Source organism: Rhinatrema bivittatum, chromosome 11, assembly GCF_901001135.1.
Source record: "Rhinatrema bivittatum chromosome 11, aRhiBiv1.1, whole genome shotgun sequence".
Taxonomy (NCBI): domain Eukaryota; kingdom Metazoa; phylum Chordata; class Amphibia; order Gymnophiona; family Rhinatrematidae; genus Rhinatrema; species Rhinatrema bivittatum.
This window is the reverse complement of record NC_042625.1, coordinates 65,569,491-65,585,968: the sequence shown is the minus strand read 5'-3', so window position 1 is coordinate 65,585,968 and position 16,478 is coordinate 65,569,491. Positions and strand designations below refer to the sequence as shown.

Here is a 16,478-nt window from a genome sequence, read left to right as displayed (position 1 = left end):
ACATAAAACAAATAATTATCAAAAACATGCAGTGGTCCATAATGTTGAAGTATTTTCATAACACATGAGTAATGTCTCATGATAGGTCTGATGAATGTCTTTACCACTCCTTATTTCGCCTTTTTATTTCTTTAGTGCAAGCCTCTTACTGTACACAACACAGGATTACATTCTGTGAATGTGAGAGTTCTTCAACTATGCATGGCTTTATGCAGAGTATGCAGAAATGCCAGTGGTAACAAGCATATGATGTACTGCCTGGGGTCTGATATAAGGAGAGCACAATGTGTATGAGGTGTGCCATAGCTTATCTCAGGGCTGACCAATTCGAAAAATGATTGAACCAGTGTTCTCCCAGTTTGTCTTCAGGAATGATGTTAGTGGCAAGTACGGTTACTAGTGGATGGATTTCTGTGTCTGATCCAGGATTCTTGAGCTTGAAGGAGTCTTTTTTTACCTGGGAATCCATCGTTGCTCTTTATGAGAAACTCAGGACCAGTTAGGCATGTTGCCTGCATCAGGTGAGCTGCTGAGACAGACCTTGTGGCATGGTCTGCTGGATTCTGATTGGTGGGCAGATAATGCCACTGCTCTGATCATATTGTCTTCCTAATGCACTCAATTCTGGTGTCCTCATATGCAGAGAGTCTTCTGGTTTGGTTGTATATGTATCGTAGCCCAGATCTCTTGCTGTTGGTGTATAACTTTACCATGTCTGGTTGAATGTTTATTTCACTTAGTATCAGCTCTGCTATCTCTACTGCCAATATTCCTCCACATAATTCAAATCGTGTTATTGTGTGGTTAGGCTGAGGTGGTAATTTAGCCTTGCCAAGGATAAATCCTCTGTGGGATCTGCCTTCTTGCATCTGTCATTTTCAAATAGGCAGTAATAGCCTTCATAGAAACATCTGAAAAGTCACAAAAGTTCTTTGTAATGAGCTGCAGTGAGAGATATAGAGGTAATTATATGTGGAATCTGGAGCTGCTTGAGATCTCACAGAGAATCCTCCCACATTTCCATTCTCATTTCTTCTCCAGAGGTAGCAGGGTGTACCACTCTTTTGCCTCTGATGAAAGTTCTCTAAACAAGGACTTCCCTTGTATGGCGACTGGAGCCACTAACCCAAGTGGATCATATAAGCTGTTTACTGTAGACAGAAGACCACGACAGATATATGGTTTCTCATCACTTGAGACCTGGAATGTGAACGTGTCTCCTTTCAGGTCCCAATTTAGTCTAAGACTCCATTGGAATGGTGGTGTCCCAAATCTGTTTATTTATTTTATTTATTTATTGGCATTCAATATTCCTCTTTTTACAATGAATGGCCTTCAAGCAGATTACAATAAATTTAAAGTAGCTTACAGTAGTGTTAAATCAACAATATTGATTGAGGATCTATATATGTAAAATCAGATTCATAGTTAGATTCTTTTGTTCTTGAGGTTATTTGCATATAGAAAGACATGGTTTAATGGAACACAGTCAACATGGATTTACCCAAGGGAAGTCTTGCCTCACAAACCTGCTTTATGTTTTTTTGAAGGGGGTTAATAAACATGTGGATAAAGGTGAACCAGTAGATGTAGTGTATTTGGATTTTCAGAAGGCATTTGACAAAGACCCTCATGAGAGGCTTCTAAGAAAACTAAAAAATCATGGGATAGGAGGCAATATCCTTTTGAGGTTTACAAACTGGTTAAAAGACAGGAAACAGAGAGTAGGATGTGTCTGTTTTGAAATATTTGATTGATGTTTGGAAACTTTTTATATGAATTTTTAATTATTGAATGTTATTCTATTCATTAATTGTTTTGAATTATTCTTTTTATTGGTATGGTTTTACTAGTTTTGTTTTATGAGGAATGGTAATGTTTCTGTTTTTTACATTGTTGCAGTGCATAAAAAATTTGGCTTGTAGCGATTTCCAGTTTGGTTTTTGCCTGTACATATCTGTATTTGAGAGTCTATCTGTGTTTTACATGTGTGATTGGAGTGAGTTATTCTGTTAGTGTGTAGTTTCTATGTAGGGATCTATAGCAGTTTGGATTGTTCTGTTTTCCTAATTGGGGAGTTATTATTATTTTAGGCCTGGTGTAATTTTTATAGTATTAACTTTCATTGGCAGGGTTGTTGCTCTTTGAGTGGCTCTCTTGAGGGATAAGCCCATGCCCAAGATGCATTACAGTAGGCCTAATACCAAATAGGTTCCAAGCATCTCTTGCTTTTTTGCAGGGTTTTCTGGCTGGCACCTCAGAGGTGCATATAAATATAATATACATATTGTAAGTGATTTTTTACCTCAGAAGACTGTGCTTTGAATGTTCTTTTTCATGTAAAATTTGTTATTATAAATGCATAATTTTTAATTGTGTGTGATGGGGTGGGGGAGTGCAAGGCTGTAAAGTTTTACTAGGGCACCTAATACCCTTGCACAGGTCATGGGCATTGCTGTACAAACACTGAACAGAGTCTCCCAACTCCTGGTGTCATGTGCTGTGTAATGGGTGAGGGCGCAGTTTTTCACTTGGCCATAGGCGCCAAATTGCCTGGCTACGGCTCTGCCATAAAGTATCCTAACTGAATTTGTGCAAGAGAACAGACCCAGGGTAAAAAAAAAGAACTTGGCGCCTTTTCTCTCTCACTGGTAAATGTGAAATGCATTAAGAATACTGTAGTCTTTGCCTGGCTGTTTCAGTTTTGGAATGCTACTTAACATCAATGACAGGGTCATTAAAAGTCTGTGTACCATGCAAACTGAAATATCCAAACTGCTTCTGTCACCCACAGCTCAGCAAAGCTGATGGAAAGAGGAAACCAAAGCACAGCAACTGAATTTTTACTCCTGGGCTTCTCAGACCCTCCAGAACATCAGCCGTTTCTCTTTGTCCTTTTCCTGGTGATGTACTTGTTAACCATCGTGGGGAACCTCATGATCTTTTGCATAGTAAGGATCGATCCACAGCTCCACACTCCCATGTACTTCTTCCTCAGCTCGTTGGCTTTGGTGGACATCGTCTTCACATCGGCCACGGTTCCCAAACTTCTCATCAACCTCCTTTCAGAGAGTAAAAGGATTTCTTTTGTGGGCTGCATCATGCAGCTGTACGTTTTCGTTGCCTTGGGGAACCTGGACAGTTTAATTCTTGCAATGATGGCCTATGATCGCTACGTAGCAATATGCAGACCTCTGCATTACTCGGTGATGATGAGAAAAACACTCTGTGTTCAGCTGCTGTTTGGTGCTGGGGTTATTGTAGCCCTGCATTCTTTGTTACACAGTATTATGACGGCCCGGTTATCCTTCTGTGGTGCCAATAAAGTCCATCATTTCTTCTGTGATCTCCCACCGTTGATTAAGTTGTCTTGCTCGGACACCTCCCTCAACGTCCTCCTGCTCCTTACCGAGACGTCGGTCCTCCTGCTTTTTCACTTCCTCTGCATTCTGTTCTCCTACGTTCGCATTGTCATTGCCATCCTGAAGATGCGCTCTCCTGACGGACGGTACAAAGCCTTCTCCACCTGCTCCTCCCACCTCACGGTCGTGGCTCTGCAGTATGGTCCCCTGCTTTTCACCTACATCCGACCCTCTTCGGCCTATTCTCTCAACAGGGATATCATTCTAAGTGTGATGTACACGGTGGTGGCTCCCATGTTGAACCCGTTTGTGTATACTGTAAGGAATAAAGAGGTGAAAGGGGCTTTGAAGCGAGCAGTGAATAAAAATATTTGTCTTTGTAAAAATTAAATGTGCTGTTGTGTGCTGTGCTGTCTGTCATTTCTGAAATATTTGGACGTGAAAAACATAATTTTGAATCTTCGGAAGAGATTCCCTTAAATGTCGAGCAAAGGAGAGAGTGCATGCATTGGAGACCATAAAGGCCTACTGATAAAAGATGTCCTCTTTTTTGTGTGTCTTTTGTAAATCAGGTCCCAAAGGTCTGTGTCAAAATTGATAGAGGTGTGCTGATGTGATCTCTAGGGGGACTATGAACTGAGAGTTCAAAAAAAATGTTGGGTCCTACTTTGCAGTGGAAAGTGGATTATTTAACTATTCTAATGGGGCAATTTCCAAACTGTCTGCACTGGTATAAAGTCTGTGGATACCTTTGCTCACAGACTTTGCAACAATTTTCAAAGCAAATGTATCCATGTACAGCGTTTCAGTCTCTCTCTCTCTCTGTCTGCTTTCTCTGTGGCTACTTTTTTCATGGGAAAGAAATATATACATTTGAAAATTCAATCTATACAAGGTGAATTTTCAGAGGAGTTGCACATATAAATGTAACATACTATCATAATAATTTTCAAAAGCCATTTACCTGTGTTAAGTGCACTTAATGTGGGTAAAACTTACCAGCAATTCAATGGCCAATATTATAGCAATTTTCAAAAAGCCAATTTTCATGGGTAAACAACATAATAGTAAAACTATACTAATAAAAATATTTCAAAACAGCTGATAGATTGAACCACTAATTAAAAACTCATACAAATGTTTAAAAATTTCACAAACACCAATAACATATTTCAAACCAGTAAACATATCAAGTGCCATCCAATAATTAAAATGAATAAGGGTTAAAAAATCTCTCTCTCTCTCTCTCTCTATACCTGGAACTTTAGATTCCAGCATGCTGATATTATCATGGATCAGTCAGGGGTGGAGGGGGTGCATAGACTTGATCCTCTGTCTCTCTCATATATTCACACATTCTCTAACACACACACGTTCATTCTCACTCATTTATCTATTTAAAAATGATTTCTTAATCGCATAACTGATAAACATCTTTCTAAGCGATGTGCAACATAATAAAAACAATATTCCAACCATGCATCATCCATTATATAACAGTTTTCAGATAAATTTATCCTATTAAACTGACAACAATCCCATCATTCACAAACCCTTTCTATTATCCGGGTTTTTAACAGTTTTCAAAATCTTAGGACATATTTTTCTTCCCTTAAATTCAAAGGGAGATGGTTCCACAACTTTGGAAGAGACAAAGAAAAAGATTGCAAAGTCTTAGCAGCAGGAAGTTGCACTTATATGTTCACTGACTCTCTCATTGTTGCGTCCGTCGGTCTTCGATGGCTTCACCCCGCCTACCTCTCTCTCTACTTTCGGCTCCTCCCGTTCACTTTGGATTGATGGCCGCCGTGGCGTCTGCCTGCTGTTCTCTCCAGCGTCCCCAGAGCGGTTTTTGGTGCTACCTCCTGCCATTCTCCTTCAAGGTACCTCTAGGGCACGCGCGTGCAGGCCGCCCTCATCTTTAACTCAACGTTGGCGCGAACCTCAGGGGCGTCCCCCTGTTCTGACGTCAGGACTTCCGGGTATATCTACGTACAGTATTTACTAGCTCGTTGAGTTAGCAACAGGAATTCTTACGGATGGGATTCGTTCTCCGCTCCTAAGCTACTCTGCCACTCCAGCACTATCTGGAACTCTTACTACCCTTCGGGGTCTCTAACAGGGTACCCACTCCTTGGGGGCCTCTTTGCTTCTTTCAGGTGCTATCAGGAAACCGGTACTCGCTCCTCAAGGGCCCATGTTCCCTGTGTCACTGCCTGCAACCTCTACCCTTCTACTTGTAAGAACTACTTTACAGTTACCATCAGTGAGTACAGAAACTATCTCTTTCCACAGTACTGCTTCACTGGAACCAGGTAATCGCTCCTCAAGGGCCTGCTCTCTGCTCCGGTGCCAGACCTCTCATCTAGTGGAATCTCTGTTACTGCTAAGTGAGTACAACGCTACCAAGTCTCCCTGCTCTAAGGGATCAGGTACTCGCTCCTCGAGGGCCTGCTCTCCCTGTCTCGGAGCTTCTCCTATTTTCTACATTGGTACTCTGAATGTTATTCTTATTGTGTGCTCATAACTCTCAGTCTCTTTCCCCTACAGCACTGCCTTGCAGAGGATCCGCTGTTCCAGCATTCTGTGTGAGATGTGCCCAGCCGGGCTCTACACCACTACTCACTACCGTCTCCTCTAGTGGTCATTCAAACTGTTTAATAAAAGATTCAAATCTGTGTTTGTGCATCCAGAGTCTAGTCTGACACCGTGGTCCCTCACGGGACTGCCCCCCGTGGGCGTGGTCAGCTGCCACAGTGTCCAAGGATCCACCCAAACACCATTAACTATAACACTCATACACAGGCTTACTCAGAGCATGCCAGGCAAACAGTTAGGGTGCACACTCAAACCTCACCATTTCCTACCGTCTGCATGGGTCACCTCCCTTCAACCCTTCTGCCTGCAACTACTGTGCGCATGAGCTGAATGCGAGTTCCCACAAGAAGAGGATTGTTCACTGACTTGCACACACGCTCACTCACACAAACACATGCTGACTCACTCACGCACACACGTATGCTCACATACACACAGGCTCACTGATACACGCATACGCATGCTCACCTCCATTCACCCCTCCTGCCTGCAACTGCTGTGCGCATGAGCTGAATGCAAGTTCCCACAAGAAGAGGATTGTTCACTGACTCGCACACACGCTCACTCTCACACAAACACATGCTGACTCACTCACGCACACATGCATGCTCACATATATTCACACAGGCTCACTGATACACCCATACGCATGCTCATGCTGAGATTCACACTCCTTTACTACTACCCTTAAAAAAATTGCTAGACAGACTGGATGGACCGCTTGGGTCTTTTTCTACCAATATTTAGTATAGTCCTATCTCACACGCAAGCTCATACTTACTGACTTGCACGCACATGCTGACATACCCACACACTCACTCTGACTCTCATACATGCTCACTGACATACATATAGTCATACTCACTGAGTCACATACTCACACATACACTCTCATGCATGGTGACACCCATGCACACTCACATAAGTGAAAAAAAAGTTTCAACTTACTTTGGTGGTTAGGGAGGGATCCAGGCAGTGGACAAGGCCCCAGGAGAACAGGGTCTGGGTGGGAGGCCTGTTGATGCGCTGGGAGAGTTAGAGGAGGCATTTCTTGGCCTGGGGGAAGGGGCAGGCTGCAAGACCCCCATGCTATTTTTTAAATAAGTAGTTTTTGTTGCGGATAACAGAAAAGCCTTGAGGCAGCAGCAGAGGGAAAAACAGCAGAGCCGGTGAATGGAGGTGGGAAACATGCTTTCTGCTGGGAGAGTTGAAGGAGGGGATGAATGCTGAGAGGGTGTGAGGAGGGGGATGAATGTAGCCTCCATCTGTATCCCTAAATTCATGAATGGAAACTGGTCTGACACCTTACTCCTCCCCAAGGTCTATGCTGTGTGTTCTGCAGTAGGGATGAGGGAATCAGTGTTAAGATGGAAGAATTAAAGGAGAGAGAAATGGCCAGGATAGAGGGTTTTATGAGCCATGTGAGAGGAAGATTGTGTGTGGGGAGAAGAGGGGGCTCAAGAGGGCTAGGGATGGAGTAAAAGATTGAAGTGGCGACAGAGATGTAGGTGGGGCAGAGAGGGTAATGAGGGTATGTGTGAAAGAGAGTCAGAGGTGATGAAGTATGTGTGTGGGGGGGGGGGGGGAGGATGGATGGCAGTGAGCAGTGGTGAAGAGGAAGTGGGAAGATCACAGAGTCAAGTGTGATGGGGTGGAGGAGGAGTGAGCTAGAAAGTGATTGGGAGGGGGATGGGTTTGAGAGAGAGAGACAGGGAGATGATGGGGAAGGTGGGAGTGTGAGGGCCAGAAAGAATGATGGCAGAGAGTATATTAGAGAAAGCCAGAGAGGGTACTGGCGAGAGGAAGAAAGGGGGGATGAGAGTAGGGGCATTGAGAGGGGGCGGGAACTTGAGGATACTGGTGCTGGGCAGAGGATACAGGAAGAGAGCGAGTATATTGAGGACAAGACTGGGGGTGGGATCATGGGGGAAAAGATAAGGGGTCAGGGGTAAAGTAGCACAAGGGGTGGGGTGGAAGATTTTATGTGGGAAATGTTGAACCTCCCTTATTCAGGGTGGGGGATGTTATGCTGGAACTGCTGAGAGGGCAGGTGGGAAAAGAGTGGGGGACTGAGAGGTAGACTGGAGGGGAAGAGAGAACAGAGAGCTTGGTAGAGACAGGATAGGACAGAGAGAGAGAGAGAGACACTGTGGGGACAGTGTAGAAGGACATAGAGAAAGAAAGAAGACTGGTGAGGATAGTGTGGAGGACTGAAAGAAAGAGAGGGACTAGTTGGAGAATTGAAACTGGTGGGAAAGGGTGAGAGGAATAAGAGACTGGTTGGACAGGTTGAGGAATTAAGAAAGACTGGTGGGGACAGGTGGAGGGATATAGAGATTGGTAGGGATAGGAGAAAGAGATACTAGGGGGCAGACTAGAAGGAGAGAGAGAGAGAGAGAGAGAGGGATAGCTGGGGGACTGAAAGAGAGACTAATGGGAGAATTGAAACTGGAGGAGACAGGATGAGAGAACTGGACAGGTTGAGGGAATTGAGAGACTGATGGGGGAAGGATTAGGGGATTGAAAGAGAGAGAGACTGATGGGCACAAGGTGAGGAACCGTGAGACTCCTGGGCCTGGATTGAGAGATACTAGTGGGTACAAGTAGAGAGACTGAGAAAGACATACTGGTGGGACGATTGAGAGATACTGGTAGGAACAGAATGGAATAAAGAGATGAGTGATAGGGAGTATTGAGAGAGACTGATGGGAGGAGAATAGGGGAATTGAGAGCAAGAGAGAATGGTAGATATGGAGAGAGAGAGAGACTGGTGGGAATAGGGTGGGATTGAGAAAGAGGCAGACTGATGGGAGGACTGTGAAATTGGTACAAATAGGATAGGATTGAGAGAGACTGATGAGAGTTTGAAATAGGCTGCTGGGAACAAGGAGGGGGACTGAGATAGAATAGTGGGACAGGACATATTGACTGGGAGAAAGAGAAACTAGTGAAAACAGGGTGGGAGAAGGGGGATCCTTGTAGGGAACTCCTCTTCCTCCCGCATCTCTTGAAAACATGAGGCTCTTTGGTACTGGGTATTATGGTTTCTTAGCTCTTGAATGAAAAGTTGGCCAACCCTGGCCTACAGTAACAGCTAGCTTGCTCAGTTTCCCCTCAGGGCCTAGTTTTGATGACAAGGTACAAGTTTTCTTTTCCTAGTTTCACTGTAATATAAGCATATGATAATATGCAGAAATACCTCTAAAAGGACATCGTGGGATTTAATAAAAAGAAAGTCACTGTGTTGCCCTACATCCTGATGCAATGGCAAATGAATTCCACCGGGCACTATTAAACTGTGCTTCTCTGCAAACAATTTGCACAAATGAAAACATTCTTTGCCTATCCCAGGTCAACTGATGTGCAACTCAAATTATAATCATTACATTAATAAAGACTCTGGAGAATTAATTATATTTAATAATCAGAGTCAATCAAATATAATAAGAAAAGTTTTAGAAGGCATGAACTCTTCCTTGGCAGAAATCAGGATCCCTACCTTAGAGATCAAGAACAAGAAACCAAAATCAGAATCTTTAACAAAATAGAGAAAAAGGCAAAGAGAGATGTTTGTTGTTTTTTCTCGTATTTATTCACGGAAGGGTTTTTTTTAAAATTTTAATTTGTAGAATTTTTATTTTGTTAATAAGCAGTAACTTTCCAAATACATATGAACACAATAACAGCAGCCAAATTCACAATCGTTGATCATGGCACAAAGAATGAAAACATTCAATTCAAACAGATAGCTCCAAAAGATTGAGATTAACAATGAGACTGTGGTATAAATCCAAAAGGGAAAGCACCACTGGTAACATAGTTTGTTGAAATAATATAAGCTTATGATCAGCCAGCATAAATTCCCTAACCCTTTCCCCCTTCCCCCTCCCATGAACCATGGATAGATAGGTAAAGCTGAGTCAGCAGAATAGGTAAGTAAGAATAAAGACTCACAACCTATCATAAGTACCTCATGTTATATTAAAAGAATGAAGCCATCTCGCATAGCTTGTCCAAGTTTGATGAAAGCGTGAGATAGTCCTGTGGTTGTAGGCAGTAATTTTGTCTAATGTATGCATAACCATTACTTGTGATTGAATGTATTGTAATGAGGGACTCTGAGGATCCTTCCAAAATTTAGCAATAGCACACCTTGTTGCTGTGAGTACATATTTAATAAAGCGATTTTGAACTTTATCATGGGCTGTTGACTCTTTGTTCAACAGGGCTTGCGCTGGTTCAAGGGTTATAGGGACTTGTAAAATCACAGCAAGCCACTCTGACACCTGAGGCCATAAACCCTGTATTTTAGGACACGACCACCAAAGATGAATAAACGTACCCTTACCAAGGCATAATATCTAGCATTGATTGGAGGTTCCAGGAACCATACGGCATAGCCTGACTGATGTAATGTACCAGCGAAAGAACAATTTATAGCTGTTTTCTATGTGGCTCGCAGATATTAACTCTTTCCCCAAGTGTGTATAAACTTGCTTCCAATCCTCTATGTTCCAGGAACACTGTAGATCCTCTTCCCAAGCTTTAATATGTGAGAAGTCGAGCCTAAACCCCTCAGAGAGAAGCATATAAATACGAGAGATAGACTTATGAAATTTATCAGCCTATCTGCCTAAGCTCTCAAATGAGGGTATCCCTAATGCCAGCTCATCTAAAATTCCTTTATGTGTTATAAAGTGACATAGTTGCAGATAAGGGAACACATCGTTATCGCTCAGTTGATACCTATCACGTAGTGAGCTAAATGGAACCATACCGCCAGGTTCATACACATGGGAGAGATGGGTGATCCCCTTTGCCATCCAATTTCTAAAAGATTGTGGGTGCGCAGCAGGCTCAAAATAGAGATTATAAAATAAAAAGGTACTAAGGAAATATGTGCTCTGGCCCACTAACCGTTTCTTCCAATGGTCCCAGATTTTTAATGAAAGTTGGATAGTTTCTGGGAATCACTGGGGTCCTTTCCAGGAAGCTTGGGGTTGCCACAAAATGGCAGAGATGGGCATCTGTCCTAATAGTGCCTGTTCTAAATGTACCCATGGTTTTTTATTTTTAATTTTATGCCAATCTAGAATGGATTTTAATTGGGCCGCTCCTTGATAATGATGCATATTTGGCATTCCCATTCCACCCTGGTTCTTGGGTAGCATGAGTATTCTTTGTGCTATTCGAGAGCGTTTCCCTTTCCATATAAATTTTAGGATTCTCCGCTGCCATTTATCCAAAGTTGTAGCCGGTATATCTATTGGTAAAGTCTGAAGAAGGTATAGCACACAAGGAAAAATATTCATTTTGACTACTGCTCACCGACCAAGCCAAGAGATATGGTACCGGTCCCATTCTTCCAAATCTTTATATATTTTGGCCATTAAGAGGGGATAATTGAGTTGAAATAAGTCTTGTGAGTTGCCTAGATGGGCACCCACAAAGCTTAAATATCTGGGAGTCTAACACAATGGGTGATCTTTCCTAATTTGTTCTGCCATTGCTTCAGTCACTGAGATATTAAGCAGCTCGGATTTGTCCCAGTTGATTTTGGGTTGTTTTTTTTTTTTTTTTTTAAGTATTTTGGGATAGCTTTTCAAAGAGCTGCAGAGTGGCAGAGATAACCGGTTAATTTTATCTGGTTAAAATTGGGCTGATTATTCAGTTAACTCTAACTGTATAAACCTTTAGCCATACCACTGAATATGTACAGCTAAAGTTATCCAGGCTTATTTATTTATTTATTTTTATATACCGACATTCAATTTGACATATCACATCGGTTTACAGGAAACAAGTGGTGCTGGAAACGGCAACGTTTCCTGTTGTTTTTACAGCTAACATGGAATTAACTTTGGAAGCACTTAACAAGTTAACTTTATTTGGATAAATTTAGCTATGTATATTGATTAGTATAGCTAAAGTTACCCAAATGCCTTTACGCTTAACCAGCTATATTTAAATATACCCGATTAAGTCACAAAAGAAAAAGTAAAAAAAAACAAAAACAAAAATTTAAGTAGTCGTGATCCCCCAACCCCCACTTTTCAAAATAATCCACAAAAATGATAGTGCGGCGCACTTGATCCTCCCCAAATACAATAATTCTAAAGGAAAACTAGTCAGCTGGCTCCAAGTCCTCTCATGCGCCTTACGCCACCCTTCTGCTCCACCCAGAACCCATATCGTGCTCGCACCCTGCTCCTGGATTCTCCCCAAACCTCAGGCAGGAGGTGATAGACTTTACTGTATTCCTGGTCACATCCACTGTTGCTCTGAAAGCAATGCTGGTCGCATACCAAAATTGCGATCAGCTTACCTGACACCAACACGGGGAGGTGTAGTATAATATCTGAGAAGTTGGGTATTGGGGAAGGATGAGAAGATAGATTCCTTTGATAAGGTGTTATGGCCCACTCCGCTGAGGAAGTAGAAAAGGTATCACGTCTGGGCAGGGGTGTACTCTAGAGAGGCCCGGAGGACTGGAACCAATTTCTTCCACCTGAAGCAGCAGCCATTCTCCGTTGGGGCAGGCAGAGGCTGGAAACAGGGAACGGAGCAGGACCTCAGAGCTGAGCTGAAGACCAGGAACAAGAGCCAATACCGAGGATATCATGGAGCAAGCTCCATGAGGACTGTTGGACCAGCAAAGGTGTGTCAGCTCTCAATTTGGGACACACCTTTGCTGGTAACTCCCAGTTAGAAATAACAATACTAGATGAGCATTGTTTATTTAGTGTTTTTTTATTTATATAAACATTTAAGTTAATTACTTTTATATGATCTTCTGTTCTTTGAGTTTTTATAACGTAGTTGCCAATTTTTTTTTTACTATTACAAGTTATATCATTGATAATGACTCCCTTTGTATTTTTATTCTCACTTATTGTATTTCCTTGATTTAATTTTTGTTTTTTGATTTTACTATTATTATTTAATTACTCTCCTATTTTATGCTATTATTGTAAACCGCTTTGAACAGTAATATCGCTGATAAAACGGTATAGAAATGTCTTAAATAAATAAAATAAATAAATTCTGGGCCAATAGGGAGTCTCTGGAAGAAGATCTCCCTAATGCTGTTTTAGCATCATTTTATTTAAAGGCTTTTATATACCGATAGCCATTTGCACATCGTATCGGTATACAAAGAATATTGCGCTTATAAAATAATAACAGTTACATGGAACAAATTGGTAAAATATAGGGGTAACATAAATAAGAGGTATTTAAATCAATCAGAATATAAACTATGTATAACGAATCGGTTTACAAAGAACATTGAGCTTATAAAATGAGGCAAACAGTTAAATGGAACAAGTTGGAGAAAAATTGAGAAAGCATAAATAAGAGGTATTTAAATCAATTAGATTGTAAATTAAGTACAAATACAAGTATATAGACTGCTCTTGTTGGGGGGTCAGAATTATGATCCAATTAAGAGCTAATTACAAGAAAGAGCTTTTATAGGATGATTGCTGAGCTAAAATCCCTCTGGCTCCACTGCAAGATCCCCTGACCTTGAACATCCAGTGTTGCATTTTTGAGCCCCACTGCCTCTGACATGAGGTTTCATCTACATAAAATTAGACCATCATACTATTAATTACAATCTTGCCATACAAGCTTAGTCAATGATTTAAACCAGACCTCTTTGTTTATTTAATCAGTATAATGAAAGCCTCTTTGAAAGAGGGGATGGTTCATAGATTAAGTACAACTGAAGGCCTGCTAGGGTAGCTCTGGAGATGTGTAATCAATTTAAATAAGACCCATACCACCTAGGGATGTACAATCTTAATATTCACTGGTTCTTATAAATTATCTGATGGGCGTGGAAGAGCTTGCTTGTTTTTACATCTACGTCCTCCAGATATTTATGAGGTCAGTCTACTATTCCAAAATTGCTTGATAATGCTAGAATTGCAACTGGTTAATAGCTTGTATCTTGTTTTATGCTGTTAAGTCACTCTTCAAAATCTGCTTCTCTCTACTATTGTACTCTTTACTGATCTTTTATCTTAATACTTTATGCTGAGTTAGTCCACTTTCCTCTATTCCTAGATATTTATATACATCTTCCTGCTTCAGTTTCTTTATATTGCAATCTTCAGGCAGGGAAATGTTTTCAGTTTTGCTTAGTTTTCCATTAAGGAAAGTGGCCTTTGCACATTTGTCCAAACAAAATGCCACCCTGATATCATCTAAGAAGCCCTTTACCACACAAAGTTGTTTTGCTAAATAAGCATCACAAGAACTGTAGAAGAGTCAGATCATCAACAAACAGAAAGTGAGAGTTTTCTGGAGGGTATTGGTCTCTCTAGGATTAAAGGCTAATTCCATAACCCAAGGAGTTAATGGAGAGCACTAAGCGACAAAACAAAAGCAGTGATGGGGCATCTCCCAGAAAGAGTCCTTGCTGGACCTCAAGATTGGAGATGACTTTGTCCATCCTTACAATTCAGGTGACATGCAGTCTGCCACATTTTCATGGTGAACTTGATGTACTCAGTAGGTAAAGGATTCACTTTGTATATTTCAAGGCAATTTATTATCCAAGAGTGTGGGATGCTATCAAAGGTCTTCTTGTAATCAGTCCATGCTATACTAAGGTTTCCACCATGCATATAGCTGGTCCTGATGGCTTTATTCAGCATCGGCTGATCTTTGGTTCTTGTAATCAGTCCATGTTATTCTGAGGTTTCCACAGTACATATAGCTGGTCATAGGGATTTATTCAGCATTGGCTGGAATTTGGTTCTTGTAATCAATCCATGCTATACTGAGGTTTCCCCAGTACATACAGCTGGTCCTGATGGCTTTATTCAGCATCGGCTGATCTTTGCTTCCATAGGCTCCTCTTTTGTTACCTTTCTGTTCTATTGTCAAGATTTTATTAGAATCAATGTGGTGATATATTCTATTTGCATCAATTACAATGAACAACTTATAAATTGTAGGCAAGCAGGTAATTGGTCAATAGTTTTGGGGGCATTATTTGGCTTTTCTATTGGCAGGAGGAGTGTTCTTCCTGCTATGAGCCATTGAGGACTTAATTCTGGCTTTCTGATCGGCTGGTTTTTGTAGTTAAGAACATAAGAACATGCCATACTGGGTCAGACCAAGGGTCCATCAAGCCCAGCATCCTGTTTCCAACAGTGGCCAATCCAGGCCATAAGAACCTGGCAAGTACCCAAAAACTAAGTCTATTCCATGTTAGCCACGGCTATTACTAGCAACAGTATTTTCTAAGTCAACTTAATTAATAGCAGGTAATGGACTTCTCCTCCAAGAACTTATCCAATCCTTTTTTAAACCCACCTACACTAACTGCACTAACCACACCCTCTGGCAACAAATTCCAGAGTTTAATTGTACGTTGAGTAAAAAAGAACTTTCTCTCATTAGTTTTAAATGTGCCACATGCTAACTTCATGGAGTGCCCCCTAGTCTATTATCCGAAAGAGTAAATAACCGATTCACATCTACCCGTTCTAGACCTCTCATGATTTTAAACACCTCTATCATATCCCCCCTCAGCAGTCTCTTCCCCAAGCTGAAAAGTCCTAACCTCTTTAGTCTTTCCTCATAGGGGAGCTGTTCCATTCCCCTTATCATTTTGGTAGCCCTTCTCTGTACTTTCTCCATCGCAATTATATCTTTTTTGAGATGCGGCGACCAGAATTGTACACAGTATTCAAGGTGCGGTCTCACCATGGAGCGATACAGAGGCATTATGACATTTTCCGTTTTATTCACCATTCCCTTCCTAATAATTCCCAACATTGTTTGCTTTTTTGACTGCCGCAGCACACTGAACCGACGATTTCAATGTGTTATCCACTATGACGCCTAGATCTCTTTCTTGGGTTGTAGCACCTAATATGGAACCTAACATTGTGTAACTATAGCATGGGTTATTTTCCCCTATATGCATCACCTTGCACATATCCACATTAAATTTCATCTGCCATTTTGATGCCCAATTTTCCAGTCTCACAAGGTCTTCCTGCAATTTATCACAATCTGCTTGTGATTTAACTACTCTGAACAATTTTGTATCATCTGCAAATTTGATTCTCACTTGTATTTCTTTCCAGATCATTTATAAATATATTGAAAAGTAAGGGTCCCAATACAGATCCCCTGAGGCACTACACTGCCCACTCCCTTCCACTGAGAAAATTGTCCATTTAATCCTACTCTGTTTCCTGTCTTTTAGCCAATTTGCAATCCATGAAAGGACATCACCACCTATCCCATGACTTTTTACTTTTCCTAGAAGCCTCTCATGAGGAACTTTGTCAAACACCTTCTGAAAATCCAAGTATACTACATCTACCTGTTCACCTTTATCCACATGTTTATTAACTCCTTCAAAAAACGTGAAGCAGATTTGTGTGGCAAGACTTGCCTTGGGTAAAGCCATGCTGACTTTATTCCATTAAACCATGTCTTTTTATATGTTCTGTGATTTTGATGTTTAGAACACTTTCCACTATTTTTCCTGGC

The 16,478-nt window shown here is 41.4% G+C and overlaps 1 protein-coding gene across 1 annotated transcript; it reads left to right on the top strand.

Annotated features, from left to right (window-relative positions):
* The first annotated feature begins 2,807 nt into the window (after positions 1–2,807).
* On the top strand, positions 2,808–3,752 carry LOC115100551 (olfactory receptor 1361-like). The gene has a single exon (XM_029619069.1). It carries the CDS (start codon positions 2,808–2,810, stop codon positions 3,750–3,752), a length of 945 nt encoding a protein of 314 aa, XP_029474929.1.
* The last annotated feature ends 12,726 nt before the right edge of the window (positions 3,753–16,478 follow it).